Source organism: Meleagris gallopavo, chromosome 29 (assembly GCF_000146605.3).
Source record: "Meleagris gallopavo isolate NT-WF06-2002-E0010 breed Aviagen turkey brand Nicholas breeding stock chromosome 29, Turkey_5.1, whole genome shotgun sequence".
Lineage (NCBI taxonomy): Eukaryota > Metazoa > Chordata > Aves > Galliformes > Phasianidae > Meleagris > Meleagris gallopavo.
The window spans coordinates 3,827,772-3,844,621 of NC_015039.2; the positions used below are offsets into that span (position 1 = coordinate 3,827,772).

Here is a 16,850-nt window from a genome sequence, read left to right on the forward strand (position 1 = left end):
GGGTGGGGAGGGCTGGGTGCGTTAGACAACGAGAGGGAGAACGATCTGAGCGGAAAAGCAAGTTTATATACGTGGTTATGTCAGCAGCGGTCCCGGCCGCGCGGGGAGGAGCGGGGCCAGAAGGAAAGCGGCACGTAGGGCGGTGCTGAGCAGGAGGGATGGGCGCATCCCACCCCCCGCGTCCACCCGCCCCGGTGCCCCCACGGCTCCCAGGAGAAGCTGTGGGGCCGCAGCCTCCTGCCTGCTCCTGCTCCGCTGCCGTGCGGTGGCTGCGCGTGAGAGCAGTGCGGGCTGAGCCGGGCGGTGCCGTGGGGCTGCGCGTGATCCTACAGCGACAGAGCAAAGCCGCGGAAAGTGGGAAATGGGGAGGGAAGCGCAGGACGTGGGCACGAGCCTGAGCCGCGCCGGGACCCCTGAAGGGAGGAGATGCTCAGAAATGCTCAGGATGTGGTGCTGGACCGGTGTCAAGGCTGCTCGCTGACGGCCGGGTGCCTCCCACAGCACCGGCACATCCCCAATTCCTCTGGCAACGCAACTCGGCGGGTGTGGGCTCCTCTGGCACGGACACCCACAGCCACCCTCTGCCTGGCCGGGGCGCACTCACTGCCCACCGATGGTGGCACCACGGAAGGTGGGGAGCAGCGTCCAGCTCTTTGCATTCCCTGCCCAGCCAGAATTCAGGCAGCTGGGATTTAACCCGAGCTGGGGAGCGTGCGCCCACACTGCTCCCGCGGTGGCAGTGCTGGGACGAGGCAGCAGGCGCAGGCTGTGAGGGCTCTGCAGTCCCAGCAGCAGGTTGGTTTTGTGGCAAAGCTGTCCTGGCTCCGCCGCAGTGATCTGGTCCTTGGGAGGAAAGAGTGGAGCAGACCGCCTGCGTGCCGCGAGGCTGCTCAGCTTCACCACTACTCTGCCCGTTGACAGGATGTGCTCCATTCTTCCCTCCCGCACGCTGGGTGCATTGCAGACCCTCTGCTCTTGGGGTGGCAGCTTGGATCCCATGCATCTGCTGTCTGCGGGGACAGGCACTCGGCCTGGCACAGGAACTGGGGCCTTGTGGGCTGGGCGGGCATTCTTGACACCAGGTCTGTGCTCACAGAGGACGCTTGAGCATTTCAGGTGTACGGCTGTCATCTTGGTTTTAGCACTCTCCAGCTGGGCTGGGTCCCCATTGCTCAGAGCCCTTCTCCAGACCTGGGTTCTGGAAGGCTCTCACGCAGCTGCGGCAGGAATGGTCTCCAAGGGTGATTTGACAGTGTAAGAAAAACAGTCCTGTGTTCCTAACATTTATGTGTGCTAAAACTAAAATATAAAATACACCTTGTCCTAGCAGGCAGGGGATTGGCATCGGCTCTGCAGGGTAGTAAAGATGCTGTGTACACTTCCCCCAGGGCACCGGGGCAAAGAGATCTCAACATGTGAATGATTACGTGTTCAGCCTCCATCTGCAACCCTTCCGTGCTGCTGCCTGCCCTACTCACTGTCGCTCTTGTCCACCAGTACCGCGTCAGACTCCTCTGTGATCTCCAGCAGTGTGTGCATCTCAGGGCTCTCCCCACGCATCAGATCCGAGTTTTCCCCCTCCTCTCCACCCACCTCCACCAGCTCCGTGGCTTTTACTTCCACCTCGCCCTCTCTAATTTTCTTGACATGGAAAGTGAAGGGTGGCACTTTGTAGACGGCTGTCTTGGACCTGGCATAGATGGTATGGTCAGGGGTAAAAGACTTCCTCAGCTTGTCTCGAGAAGTCTTCATCTTCTCTCTCCTTTCATTAGTCACAATCTTGGTGCCAAGCTTGTTCATCCTCTTCTCCAGGTTGTGGCGGGTCTTCTCCAAGTTGTGGCGGGTCTTCTCCAGGTTTTCCTTGGTCTTCAGCTTTGTCTTCTCCATTTTTTCCTTCGAGAATGCCTTCTTAAAGTCATCCACTCTCTTCATGCCGCTCCTTTTGATGCGCTCTGCCCGTGACTCCTCAATAATCTCTTCAATCTCCACCTCTTCATCAGAGGAGAGCTGGATGTGATCCTCCTCTGCGTGGTCCTCACCTGCGGGCACCTCCTCGCCTTCACCTTCCTTCTCCTGCTTTTCACCCTCCTTCAGAGACTTGCTGATGCTCAGTTTGGATGGGAGCTTCACTTCATCCTGCAAGACACAGAGCGGAGCCAGTGAGACACGCACCCAGCTCAGCAGCCCTGCTCAGCACTGAGCAGAAGCACAGCGATGACTCATGGTGAAACAAACCTGGCAGCCTCAGACCTAGGTTTGTCCTCCCCATCAGTGCTCCTAATAATTACACTGTTCTCCCCCACTGCATTTCACGGCTTTGCTGTATTTCAGCTCACGTTTGTGAGCTCTGCACTCTCTGGGCTGGTCCCAAACCTGCCGATGGCTGTGGATGTGCAGAGGAGCAAGCACTGAAATGGGAGATTTTTCCCTTCATCTCCTGCCCCTCTCACAGCTTCATCCCCCCCAGTTCTGTCCTCAACTTTCCTGGGGCCTGCAGGGGAGACCCCCTTCCACGTGGGGTGCTCAGCCCACATCCCACACTATGGGACACAGCACGGACTGGAGGCGATGCCGTGGCCACACACCTACAGTTATGGCTCTGGTGCTTCACTGCTGCTTGTGTCAGCCGGAGGAGGCTGCAACCGTGCTGCAGGAACCCAAACTCGGGGCGCCTGCCACGCAACTCGTTCATGTACTTATGCCTGTTGCAGAGCCCTGGTTGCATGGCTGGGACCCCGTGGGGCAGCTGGGAGAGGACGGGAGCTGTGTGTGCTGTGGGCCCGCAGGTTTGGGCACCCAGCGCTGACAGCTGCACCAGCAGCGCTCAGTTTCCCGAGTGCTGATTTCAGGCGCTATGCAGGCACTCAGCCCAGCTGTGAGCTGCAAGCTGACCTGCTGCTGCCTCGGCTGCTCACAGGCACCGTGCGCTCCGATCCGCTCGCTGCTGGAGCTCCCTGCCAGGCAGCAGTGGTTTGCTCCCCTGTGCCACGCTCCTTGTCCCTCTGTGCCTTGCTTAGAGCCCTCCCTGACCTCCTCTGGAGTTTCCCACCACCTCCCTACCGCCTCCCGGTGCCCACCCAGCACTGGGCTGCAAGTGGCAGCCTGGCTGGGGACCAGGCTTTCTCAGGTCCTGCAAGGAGAGGATGTGGGGCTGGGACGTCTCCTGGGGCACAGCATGTGGCTGTTTTTGCCATTTCACCGCCGTGGTTTTCCGAGACTGTATCTGAAGGAGGCTGGGACAGATCCTGATGCACACAGCGGAGCTACGCCGCCTTTCCTGAGGACTAAAGGCAAATTCATTCAGCTTCTCCACTGCCCCGGGTCAGCCAAATCTGTGATCTCTGTGGCAGAGGACAGGCATGTGCACAGGAGGGGCACTGGAGCCAAGAGAGGGGCACAGGTCCGAGGTGGGATTGGTTTTCATCTGAGCAGCACATAGCGTGCGTCCCTGCTGCAATGAATCACCACTGCGTTCCCAGGACGGGCTGGAAATAGCCCACCACTGTACAAAGCTGCAGCACACAGCCCCGAAATTTATGCCCAAGTTGTTTTAACCAATGGAGGGAGGAGGGAGAGGCACGGAGTGCTGCAATGAGCACAGCCAGAGAACCAGCAGGAACGAGGCACAGCCCTGCAGTGGGAACACACACAGAGCACAGTGCACTGGGCTGGGGCTTGGGGAAGGCCATGGGAAAGAAGGACCCGCAGGTGCTACTGCCAGCCCTGGGGACAGCAGCTTCAGAAGAAAAGGGCTGGGGTCCAAATACAACGCTGGCTGTAGCTGCTGCATCAAACTGCCTGCAGGCTAATGAGCAGCGCAGATGTCAAGAGCCAGGACATCCCAGTGTCACACAGCTGCTGGGGACAGGGCCTGAAGAGGCACGCTGGCCCCACGTATGTTTCTGTGCAGGTTTTCTTGGGAGGCTGGGGACCTTCTGATGTCTCCTGCGATGCTGGGAAGGATTGCATGTTTGCCCACCTGTGCACCATTGCTGCTGTGACACGATGTGACAGATAGCTTTGGTGGTTTTCTCATTCCTCCCCAGCACAGGACAGCATTGCTCCTTGAACAAGCAGAATTTCCGGAACTCAGAGGGAATTTGAAGAAAATGGTGTAAACAATGGAAATTCACTGCCACAGAACACCTGGCTGAGCGAAATCACCGCAATGCAGCTCTGCCAGACCGAGGGTCCCATTCCTGGGTGTTGTCAAACAGAAAGCTGCAAGGGCCAGGGCTCTGCCTCCTCCAAATCACCACTCGGGTCTCAGATAAATTCTGGAGGGTGAAGCAGCCCACACATGTTTTCTCCATTTGACATCCCCTTCAGGAGAGAACAATGTTCAGCTCTCACGAGGGCTGGGAAAGCCCAGAGCCAACGTTCCCCATGAGGACAGCAGGACCACATTCTGCACAACACCTGCAGGAGTAATCCCCGAGACCTGTGGAGACCCTGCCCTGCCAGGAACATTGGGAACTGCGGCACTTCCTTCCCCCACCTCAACACAATGAGACAGAACAAAAGCATCCCCGCTCCCCTGGCACCAGCGCTGGAAATGACCACATCCTGCAAACCTCGATCCTAATCCTGGTTAACTCCCAAGCGTGTGTGTACAGAAAGAAAAGCCAGCACAAAAACTCCCTATCCGTCCAGAGGCAACTGCCTTCCCTCTCGTTACAACTGCGCTTTCCAACGCAGCGGGCTGGGCTGCACCAGCAGCACTCCCCAGTGACATTCACAGCGTCTGCGATGGCCTCACCAGCATGGAGGCATCCTCCCACCAGGTCCTGGGAGCAGCACTTGCCGTTGCACCCAAATTCCCCCAAACCACCCTCGTTCTCAGGCTGCCAGCCCTCACCCCCAGCCCAGAGGCTCCCCGACTCTTCCTCCATCTGTAGATCTGTAGATAACCATCTGGAGAACAGCCGGTGTGCTTCCAGCAGTGTTTGGTTTGGATCACTTTCCTGACTTAAGGCCCATCTGCACCAGGCAGCACTCCTGCTGACACAGCAGGCTCCAGCTGAGTGCAGGACAGCCCTGAGACGAGCGAACGGCTCTGAGCACCGCCAGGCGCTGCCGCGGGGCTCCTACAGCGCAGGCAGGCAGAGCAGAGCAGGTCTCCCAGCAGTCAGCGCTCCCTGCACGTCTGCCTGCCCACAAGGACAGTGGGGCCCCACCAGAACAGTCCCGAACTGCCCCCGCTTTGCAGGCGGCTGCTGTGCAAATCCCTGCTGAGGGCACAGCTCTGCGCTGCGCACTTTGCTCCGCTCGTGACTTGCCCAGATGAGGCACATTTTTAACGGCAGGCATTCTAAACACTCTATTTTTACTGGGAAAACACTGACCCGTAGAGTGGGAGAGTCCGAAATCCTGGCTCTTGGCATCCCCCACACTGGGGTGTTCAAACACTCCCTCCCCATCAGCAGATGCAAACCAGCTCTGTTCCCCGTGCCTGAATCCAGCTGGCACAAAGACAAGATTTCTCAGATTTTTATCTCAACGGAAGAAAAATCCTCTTTGCTCTGTACACGGTGCAGATCCGCCCAGCACGGGCAAGTGGCGGCCACGTGCTGAGCCAGGCCATCAGCCTCGTCCAAGCTGAGTGCACAGAAAGGTTCAGCTCCAGCCCCTGCCGATGGCCCCGTGTTTCTCTTGCCCCACACGGCGTGCCACCCCACCCACCCGCAGGCCTCAAGAGGAGCTGTGCTGTCTCTGTGGCACGGTGTCAGCTGTGCGGGGCTGGGGAGCAGCACTTGGGGGCATTCCCTGCTCAGAGCTGATGGGGGCCCGCAGAGGCACCCAGGGGCTGAACTGCCCTATGCTCCTCCTGCTGCAGCAACACAAAGCTGCTCCATCTGGGGCAGAGCAGTGCCTGCCTTGCTGCACTAAGGGGGCTTTTATCTGTGCTTCCAAGCTGAGTTCCCTTGCAGTGAGTCACCCCGCCTGCCCCTTTATGGCCGTGCACACATTGCTTGTTGCTACAACACCAGTAAATACTTCCCTTGTCGCGGACATGGCCAATGAGGCACAGAGCCAAGCTGCGTTCCCAGCCCAGCACAGCTCTGCAGGGATTGCAGAACCGCCAGCAGATAAGAGGAACACTCCCAAAACTTGAGAGGGGCTCCTAGGCTGCTGTTGAACAGGGGATCTCATTATCAGCACACAAAACAGAGTCCCGGGACTCTCACGACTCCGATCTCCAGTTTGAAGGTTTAATGGAGCTTTTTTCACACGTGCATGCAACTCACACCTGCAATTCATTCTGTTCTGTTATTTTTACACAACTGTAACAGCACAAACAGTTGAGTTTGGTTGACATGCAGCCATACCATGCACAACATGAGCACTCACATCCCCAGCTTCTCCTCTGACCAAAAAGGGCCGATGCTGGCCAGGCCCAAGCTCAGTGTGTGTCTGTGCCATGCCACCCCCTCTGCCTGCCCAGGGCTCTCTACAGCCGAGGAATTGGGGCAGGAATGCCGAGCACCCTGGCAGCAGGCAGCTTGCCAGGGCAGAGCAAAGCCCTGGAGCAGGAGCAGTTCTGTGCTCCCACGGCCACAGCACCATCCGGCCTGCAGGTCTTCAGGGATGCTGCGCGGCGCTGACCCTGAGTCCGTGTCCACGGAAGGAGGATTCAGCTGTGCCAGTGTAGCTGCAATGTTCCTGATAAGCACCCGCAGCCCGAGAGCCCAGGGAGGTATGGATGCCTCCGAAGAGAAAAGCTCTGCTTTGTGTTTCAGCATCTTTGCCTTCGGAGATTATAATTCCTGTATGGCTGTACCACAAACGATAACTGCTTAAAAAAATTTGTATCTTCTCACTGTCCTTGAAAAGGAAAATTCTTCACTGGCAGCTTCCCCTGATCCCCACATTCCCAGGCTGAGTTCACCTTTGCCTGGCTCCTTCTGGGCCCTTCCACTGGAAAAAAAAGCCATAAAGCACAGTGTTTCCAACAGAGCAGCTCTGCACACACGGTGCGAGTCCATCTGTGGGCACCCAGAGCCTCAGACATTATCTCCAGCACTGTGCTGATACCTGCAGCCTTTATGGCTTGAGAAAAGGGGCAGACAAAGCCAGGAAGGTCACTGCAGTCTGAAGTCTGCAGCAGAAGCACAGCTCCCAGCGAGCAGAGCCCTGCACTGAACAGAGACAGGGGCTGCTGTGTCCTCACGAGGCAGGTTTAGTTTTATATCACGCAGCTTGTGCTATTTAAAACAGTAACTCCAAATCATTTCACATACGCCTATAAACTCAACTTTACAGCAAGTCTGAGGAGGTAGGTGCTATAAGGTCCGTATTTCAGAGGGAGAAACTGAGGCTCAGGATACTGCAGGGCTTGCCCAGTCGCAGTGTGACTCTCACTGAGCCATCTGCACTGCTTGCAGCCCTTCGTGCGAACCAAAGAGCAGGGCCTCCCTCCCTGCTCACAGAGGCAGCATAAGACAAGTCCTGTAAGGCCTGCAAGAGAATTACAGCTCCTCACCATCCATTACAACCCTGGCAGCAAGCAGCAAGCAGTTAGTCAACAAGCAGAGGCATTTCTGCCAGCTGGAAGCACCAGCCCCGCAGGGCTAAATGCTCATAGCACCGCAAACAGGCGGAGAACACAAAGGCACTACAAGCAGCAGCTCTCAGAGCTTCAGAAGAGGTTCAAAACAATCTTCGGGGACACCCCTCCGGGGGCCCTACGGCTGCTGCCTCCTCTCATGTCTTCTGCTGATTTGGGCCACGGCACTTTGGGCAGCGCGGGCGCTGGGAGCTGCTGCTGGCGACGGCTCAGAGCTCTGCCGAGGACTCAAAGGGCACTCTCTGCTTCTTCTCAGGCTAGGTGAGGAAAATGGCATTTCAATGGCCGGCAGAATGAAGCGTAAAGAAAAAGCTTACCTATTCCCCACTGGCCAATCTGACCAGGAATGACGACAAGCATCATCCAGATTAGTGGAAGAACAAGCAGAAAGAACAGGCACGGTGGTGTGATTTAGTAAAGGGAGAAGCTGGGTAGCAAATTTTGACAGCAAAGGCGATCTGCAAAGATTTATGGGAAGGAAGAGTATCTTCCTATTCCCAGCACACCCTGGGAGGTGCACGATCCCTGCTGTGATTCCTGCTGGATGCTGCAGACTCTCCATACCGCAGTTCACAGAGTGATTTGACATCGGTTATGCTGGACCTGTTTTATTCTCATGAAGACGAAAGCAGAATTTTCTTCTACGTGTAACAGTATGGAAAGAGAAAGATTTTAAGTCTATGTTTGCTAACAGATACACGAGCTGGAAAGATGGAAAAAGCTGGGTATGATTCCAGAACTGCATCCATTCAGCTCTGTCAAAGCAGCGACAATACCCTGAACCAGCAGCTCAGACACCCACAGCAGCACCCCGGCAAACACCTCACCCAACATCAAAGCTTCTTTCTTTTGCTAAATGTATCCCAGGACACTGGGTGGTTACTCAGAAGCCCTAGGAGCAGCTGACATACAGAACGAACCCTTTCACGTTCACAGCCTTGGGTTTGACTCTCCTTTTCTAAAGGTTGGACAGATCTTTTTTCCAGCAGTGTCAGGAGAGGTGCAGAAAGCGAAGCTTCGACTCCTTGGCACAGTCAGAAGTCACCAGAAGGCTGCTGCAGAAACAAAGGAAAAGACCTAAAACACGAAGGGGAAAAAGCCAAGTGCTGAAGGGATGAACTGGTTCTTCTCAAGCAGTACCTCCCTGACCGCAGAAGTCATTTTATCCTCTGAAATTCTGTGTCCTGTACAACCTTTTTGGCATCGTTTTCTAGCAAGCACGTCAAGTTACATTATCTCCTGGAAACTATCTCTTACAAGGCCAAATATTCTTCATTAGCCGCTGAAAGTGAGCAGCTTGGTACAGTCACTGCAGTTCAAAGCTGATGGTGAAGAACAGTGCAGGACGTCCCAGCTGAGAAGGAGGCTGTTTGGAAAAATGCTTTTGCCTAACAGTGAGTCAGACGAAAGGCAGGGCTGTAGGAGACAGCCAAAGAAATAGAAAAGTCTTTTTTTTCTTTCTTTTTTCTTTTTTTTTCCGCTGACAGAAGGAAAGGGGTTTGATCCCATCGTCAGCCTGTTTGCACAAGAGCTCCTCCCCGATAAACCTGTCCCAGCTGATGAACAGCTGCACAGCTATTTCTGAACAGCAAACCAGTGAAGGTGGGGTTTGCATTACAGATGACATGCAGACACATCAGTGCTGATACTGACTTTTGCATCCTCAAGTAAAAGGTACTGACTAAACGTCCTGGGACTTTTTATTCTAAATATTTTATTTTCCCTCACTGACACTGAGCATCTTTGTCTCTGGTCCCTGTCTTATCTTGCAGCTGGACAGCGCTGCAGAAGATCTTGCAGGGCCACACTTTCCCAAACAGGACAAACGAGGGCTGAGCCTGCTGCCTCACAGCACTGTGCTTGGGCACCACAGTACAGCAGAGAGTGGAAATTGGCCCTTTGCTCTAAGAGAATTTATTGCTGCACAGCTCAGTGGATTTCAGCAAACATTGGCTGCTTATAAATAATATCTGAGCAATGAAATATTAAAGCAGTTGATTCCGAGCTGCAACAGAGAAAGCCGTGCTCCAGAACTGCCTTTTGGTAGAAAGAGTGATAATCTGCACCGAGCAAAGTCCTGGAAATGAGCTGTTAACATTCAGGAACTCTTTAGATGCACAGTAGAGGCACAGTCTCCCACGAATTATTATTTTGAGATTCATATAATTCAGCAATATGCAGAAAATAGAAAGGAATCTTTGCACATCGAGATGTCAGCGTGGTGCCCCTCACCATGGAGGGAGAACAGAGTCCGGACTCAGAGCTGCAGCCCAAAGGAAATGACTCCAACCACGTTTCCCTCCTTCCCATAGGACGGCACTTTCCCACCGCGCCAAGAGCAGCAGAACAGAGGTGAAGATGCCACAGCGCCTTTTCTCTGCACCTGCAGCACTGTGCACATGGAGCTGCTGGAGGGCACAGGGATGCTCAGGGCCTTTCATTCTGGCTTCCGCCTCCGCCACCGCAGTGCGTGGGTTTGAAATGTGTCCCTCCTGCCCAGGATCTTGCTGCTCCCATCCGTATAAGGCCTACTGGAGGCACAAAAGCCAAACTGTGCTATTTATACCGCTGCTAGCAGCCCTACCATTGTACAGACCATCAGCGTTTTCTGCCCCGGCCCTTCCCAGAGCAACTCCATTTCATGCAGGGCTCTGGGCAGAGCGCAGTGCAAAGCGCAGTGAAGCAGTTTCTGGGCCCACAAAGCCCTCACAAACATCTTTCTCTGATAATGAAGCTGCCCATCGTGAGGCAGACTGCCTCTAAAGCTTGGCTCTCACGTAAGTCCCCAAACAAGGGACCGGCACGTTTGAGAAACACTCGATATGTCTGCTGAGTGCTGCGAGCCCTGCGGCGTCTGGCTGTAGGAAAAACAGCCCACTGGCATTTGAAGGAATAAATTTAATCGTCAAAAAAGAGTTTGGAGGAATATCCGTGCTTACATAACACTGACACGTGCTGCTCGTCAGATGAATGGGGCACACTGTCTGCTTCGAGAGCGGCCGTTACCTAACCATGAGCTGTAGTAACCGCCCCATTTTCCTATCTGTAAACAGGAGCTCCGGGATGAAGTCACCTCACTTTGCTGCATTAGCAGCCACTCAACTCAGTTGGATGTGGTGCGCCGATTTCTCAGTAAGATGGGAGCCCAGGGCAGAAGGCAGAGAGGCAGCACTGAGGAGCTCTGTATGCGCTTCCAGTGCGGCACACAGTGCGTCCCCACTCATTCTGAAACCAAGCAGACAGAAGTGCTTCGGGCTCACCCAGCAGCTCAAGCTGAATAGCATTTCATTTTCTCTTCCTCCTGACCGCTCCTCCAGCGCAGTATGACACGTGTGTGCAGTTCGGCCTCTTCTCTCAAGGTGCCCATTTGCACCTGAACCAGTCCCTTCCAGAACTGCTGGAGACGCAGCGTTAATTGCTGAGAGAATAACAGGATCTGTAATCTGCAAACGCTGGTTTGTCCTTACTGCCTTTTAACTCTTCATAACGCAGAATCGTGCAAAATTAAATCTGTGCAGAACGGTTTTCTGTTCAGCCATCTTGCTTAAAAATAGCCATCGCTGTTTCATGTAATGTTCTGTGTCTCTTAAGATGAGTTTCTCTCTTGTTACCCAAAAGAAAACACTGGTAAATCTTTGCCTTTTTATCCATAACCACTGGAAATGCAGTTATGCAGGAAAGTTCATCACAGCTTTCCAAAGGCAGCTTTCCCTGAGCAGTCATAATCTCATCCACCGTGAGAGAATTAATTAAATCAACATGAGAGAAGCTCGCTTAGACCCTGATGGGTGCTGGGCCTGAAGAAGTGAACCACCAGTCAGATGGGAGTTACTTTGTAATGTGGCTGCTTGTTTTTACGCTAAGACACAGTTTGGAAAAAACAGCGTCATTTCCACATGTAAACTCCCACAGTGTGGTCCATCACTGAGTTTTGGCTTCATGGACTGTTAATGCATTGCAAAACTGTGATGATTATTAAGACTGAGACACAGGGGGATATTAGTAAATGCAGGGAGGATCAGCGGGTGCATCCAACAAGCAGCACTGTTTGGGAGAAGTAAAGCAGCAGGACGTCGTCCCCATCTGTAAACACCTCTGCTGTGCACACAACAACATCACTTCTGTCTGTATGGAGTTAAATCATCCAATGCATTGGCATTATCTGTTTTGCATAATCCCAGCAGCAAATCCTCGTCGTTGATGGGCCCATTATTACCAGCAGTGATAAAATACAGCAATGAATTCATCGAGACAGAAAATTGTATCCTGATGCTCTTATCTGCTGTGCAATTCCCAGAGTCAGACTGGCAGAACTTTCTGAAGAACACCATCTTTGTCATCACAGCCAAATGCAAACTCGGTGAACACTTTTCCTCTCGGGAAAAACGAGGCCAAACAAAATCTCCCAACCCAGAAGCAGAACTTCCAAAATCCCCCCAAATGTTTGACTTCCACAGAATATGTTTCCACCAGAAAAGGAGATTCTGACACGCAGCAGTTTTTTCTTACACCGACCCCTCCTGCCCGGGTTTCTGTACGGTTAAAATTACATGATGAACTTTTCATGGAGTTAAATCTACAGATTAATGCATCTATTAAACCCATTTTCTATAGGAAAAATATTAACTCCTGTAGCTCTGACAGACTGCGGACTGATAAAGTTTAGAGATGTTTTCTGCTGAGTAAAACTGTGTTTCCATCATTGCCTGCAGGGAGGGGTGGTTACGCTGCTGCTTTGAGGGCACTCCTTGTGCTCCAAGGCTTGCCAGCATGGATCTGATGGCATGGATCCATCTTTGCACAGGGGTGCTACAGCTGCTACTTACGCACGTTAATCTTAACACGCTCATTTCTTTCTACTTTCACACGTCAAAAGCCCATAACGGATTTTGTTTTCCAGTTGAGTTGTCCCAGCCTCATTGTGTCAGTGTTAGTTTTGCCCCTCATGCCCTTCAGAAGCAAAATTGTTTTTTTTTTTAATTCAAAGAAAAATTTTACTCCATATTCATTTTGAGCAGCAATAACCAGAAAGGAGCAGCCCTGAAAACGACAAGCTGCAAATATTTTGGATGCTTCCCATGGACTCAGCAGTTTGCCAACTTCCTACCTATTTCCATAACCCACACGGAATGTTTTGTAGAGCAATTTCCTTTGCTCTTCTCATTTTGCACCGTTTGTTGCCTCTGCAGTACCTCCAGGTTCCATTTTACATTTCTGTGGGTAGGTCTGTCCTCCTCAAAAAGCCTTACATAAAGAGCGTGCAATAAATGGAGATATAAAACTGGTCAGATTGCCTGCAGGGTCTGAGTATGCTCAAGTATTTCAGTCTTTCATGCACGACAAAAGTACAAATGCTTATGCTCTGAATCAGAGTTGCAGAGTACTTGCCAGATTCCTGAGCTCATTATCATCAGCTCTCCCTTCAGACACTGTAGTAAGAATTGTTTCCCATTTTATTCTGGTTTTCTTCTCTCTGTGGTCAGCAGTGGACATTTCTCTATTTGTCCCTGACACTCTTATCAGCCTCGAGGCTCCTACCTGAATCATTTTCACTCACTTTTTTTCCATGGCCCAATACAAGAGTGTGCTCTGATAAAGAGGACTCACTCCGGACAGGAAAAGAGAGATAAATATATTCCTTTTTCTTCTCTTCCTTAAGGTTAAAGGAAAAATCCACCCCTTGACACAAGCTATGAACACCAAGCAAACCAAAGCTGTTACTGTAATCAGACAATTAGGAGACTCAGGATGTGCGGCTCACGGTAAAAAGAATGTGGAAATACATACAGGCACAAAGGCAAAGGCAGAGCCAAGGATTTTTGAGCTTGAAGACCTGTTCGGTGTTTCCCCTACTGTGTGTCTGTGCCTCCAGTGAGATTAACCCGATGCTCACTGCGCCCTGTCGTAAGATGCGTGTCGCAACCAGGAAACATCACTGCTCTCTGACTACAGAAGAAGTCAGCAGGTGGATTTTTACCGTGCCCCCAGAACACAGAGCACTTCGGGTCCTTCCCAATAATCGCTTTGGGGCATTCCCACTACCTTCATTAAAACTCCTGTTGAAAAAGTAGCAACTCTACCTTAGAACGCACAGACGACATTAAAACATGAATGAGAGCTACTCCAGACCCACGTTCACGTGGAACAGCGGCCAGGCAGGGAGCTTGGGTGAGGAATGGACCAGTAGGAATGAAAACACCCACCAACGACGCGTGGCTCCTTACCTGGTAGATCATGACTTTGAAATTTCTGCGTTTCAGGAGCTCCGCTTCGTTGGCCTCCAGCTTCTTTATCTGCCCAGCCTGCTTCTCCAGGTTCTGCCGGACGCTCTTCACGTTGACGCTCACCTTGCGCACTTTTTCCAGCATTTTGTTCACGGTGTTGCTGGTGGTGGTGTGAGCTTTTGTCAGCTTGGTTAACTCTCCCTGGATGCTGACCACTGCACTATCCATCTCTTGCTGTCTTTCCTCTAGCTGTGTTTGGGTCAGCTGAATCTGATCTACTGCTCCGATGATCTTGTCCAGAAGGGTCAGCACCATCACACCGTTGATCTGGTCTGACTTGATGGGTTCTTCGGGCGTTTGCTCCTCGGAGGCCTCAGAAGCAGTTGGTGGTTCGATAATTTGCAAAGTAGTATCCTCCATGATCGCTGGGGAGTCCTGGCTAGGAGAGCCCAGAGAAACTGCCACTGCAGGGAGAGCAGGGAAAGCTGAACCCGAGCCTCAGCTAAACTCTGCGCTGGGAGACACGCCAGAAATGGAGAGTGCAGTGCGTGGATGTCTGTGCTGAAATTCAAATGGCACAGCCCTGCAAAGCTGTCCAGTGAAACTGCCCTGCAAAATTTTCCAGGCTTGCAGATCATTGGCTGACTCCACCTCAGCTATATAAAAGGAGCCTGCTGCCAAATGCCTGATGACCCACCCTCTTTGAAATGATTAAAATAGTTGGAGGGCTGGCGATGGCTTTGCATGAAAACACAGGCACAGCTCAGCAAGGAATGCAAAGCTCTGAAACTCCAGCAGCCTCTCCTTTACCATAAGCCTAAAGGCATTATGTGCAATGAGAGGAAAAAACAAAAACATCGGTGCAGGAAGCGGCTGGAAAGAAACACTACCGCTGTATACATTAAAGAAAGGCTGCTCTAAACAATTGCACACGTTCAAGTTCAGCTGGAAAATTCAGATCTTTTGCCAACTGTTGGCATTTTTTCCAGTACTTTGAGAGCTTGGTTTTCAGTACTTTTAAAAAGCGGCTGAAATTCAGATAGAGTAGTTACAAAAAATAAACCCTGGATTATAAAATCACGTTTCCATGTGTCTGAATACACACAGCAGGAATATGCAATATTCCATGTGTACAGTGAGTGCCACAATGCTATGCAGGATTTTACATAAAAGGAATAAGTATAATTCATGCCTGAAGTGAAGCCAACGGCCACTCCTACCTAAAAGCAGCTGCCTCTGCTCTGCAATCCTCTGCTCACCAGCAAATCCCACCTCTAGGCTTCAATGCAGGACATGCTTCCACGTCTGCCATGCAGAAATGTACTTCTAAGGATTACTGAAATACTCTGTGCTGCACTGGGCATCACTGGTAAAACAAGCAAACAAACCAATCACCTGATTATTTCAGCAATTAATAGAGTACAGAAAGCTTTTGAAAATGAGGGGAGAAAATCATCCTGTTTTGCTAACTTTTAACCTTGATTTTGGCACAAGGCAAGTCATGCAGTCTTACAGTGATGGCAGAAGTTTATGGCTTGTGATACCACCATCAGCTTATTGCCTTCAAAGACACTCGTGATGTGCTCTCAAAGTGTCTGCAACAACCTGGTAAGACCAAGGAGAGGAACACGATGAAGGAAAATTTGTATCTTGGAAGTGTCCCTGGATGGGATCTCTCTGCTTGTACTGTTGGTGGCTCAGCCAGAGGAAATCACTGCTGTGAAGCCTCTGCTGGTGTGGGCAGCAGAAACCCTTCCAGGCTTAGCTGGAGGGCTGTGAGCAGACTGGGAAGGAAGGCTGCAGGTTCCCTCTTGTCCTGTACCTTGATGACAGCACCCCACGCTCAGCACATCCTGCCTCGGATTGCGGTCAAGCCCACTCTTGACATTTACCCCTGGCAGGCAAATAAAATAAAGGCCTGAAAAGTTTGGTTTATCCAGGTTCATACCTCAGACCAGTACTGGAAGAAATCCTTAATTCCTAGCATACAAGCTGGGAAACCCACTACACACAAACAGATGTATAGGATCATTGTTTAATGAGGACTACTTGCTGCAGTTAGCACTTTCTGTGCCCCCGTGTTCTCTGCCATGTGACAGCTTGCTTTTCAATGCTGTTTACCCACAGCACACCATTGATCTGGATTTGTTTTCAGAAAGTTGTGTTGTGCAGCTTCCACTATAGGTATTATGTCATGTATTAAAAATAGCTTGCTTTTCTACACCCTGTTTTTTCCTGGAGGGACCTTTTTCCTGAGCACTTATTTCCAGTGTTTGGTGCTGATGAGTCAGTTCCATGTAAAAAACCCTCCCTCCTGCCAGGCAGCAATGAAGCTCTGCAGCTGTTTGTCACTGGGGAGACCTCCTCAGAGTGGAATCCCACAACAACCTTCTGTGAAATTTTATGTTCAGGCCAGGATGCAGACCAGTGCTCTCTTTACAGTTCCTTCTGCGACTTTATTGCAATCTCTGTGCCTTAGGTTCCCCATTTGGGAACGAAAGCAACAACACCAAACTGATTATGTAAATCTAGATAGAGCAACACAAACCAACAGAACAGGAACTTGGTTTCAGTCTCGATATTCAGTAGAACACATTTAGTGCCACATTCTGGGCTTGCTGCACACACAGCAGTCACACCCCAAGCTGAAATGCAGTGAGTAAGATTCTATGTTAAGACTCGTTTCTCACAGCCATTTTCTGCAGCAAAGACGTACCAGGGAAAGCCAATAGGTGGCAAACTGCAGCCTTCCCTTTGGAGCCGGCCCACTGACAAGGGCAAGCGGGTTCGTCTCTGTCTCTTGCAGCACGAACAGCTTCTTGGTGCTGTTATTGAGCGGTAGATCGAGTTCGACCTTTGGATCTCCCTGTAGGCAGGGGCAGTGCAAACAGAAGCTAGCATCGTTCAGCTTCAAAGCAGTCAAAAGAGTGGAGTTCAACAGGAAGGTGGAGCACAGCACGGGCACCGCGCTGCTTTCTGCTCAGTTCTGCTGTGGGCAGCACGTTCCGCAGGGCGGCTCTGCAGTGAGACGGCGGCTGCGGCGCTGCGGGCACCGAGCC

General features: G+C 51.9%; 1 protein-coding gene across 1 annotated transcript; it reads right to left on the reverse strand.

The window, feature by feature from the left end:
- Positions 1-46: 46 nt before the first annotated feature.
- Positions 47-14,398, reverse strand: CAVIN1 (caveolae associated protein 1). Its single transcript, XM_003213137.4, has 2 exons — positions 13,792-14,398; positions 47-2,136 (listed from the first exon to the last, which is right to left on the reverse strand). The coding sequence occupies exons 1-2, from the start codon at positions 14,209-14,211 to the stop codon at positions 1,471-1,473; spliced, it is 1,086 nt and encodes a 361-aa protein (XP_003213185.1). The 5' UTR covers positions 14,212-14,398; the 3' UTR covers positions 47-1,470.
- Positions 14,399-16,850: the final 2,452 nt, after the last annotated feature.

Coding starts and splice junctions, on each gene's coding strand:
- CAVIN1 (XM_003213137.4), bottom strand. CDS start 14,211: ATGGAGGATACTACTTTGCAAATTATCGAACCACCAACTGCTTCTGAG. Junction 2,137..13,791: donor TCAAAGTCATGATCTACCAG/GTAAGGAGCCAC, acceptor TGTGTCTTGCAG/GATGAAGTGAAGCTCCCATC.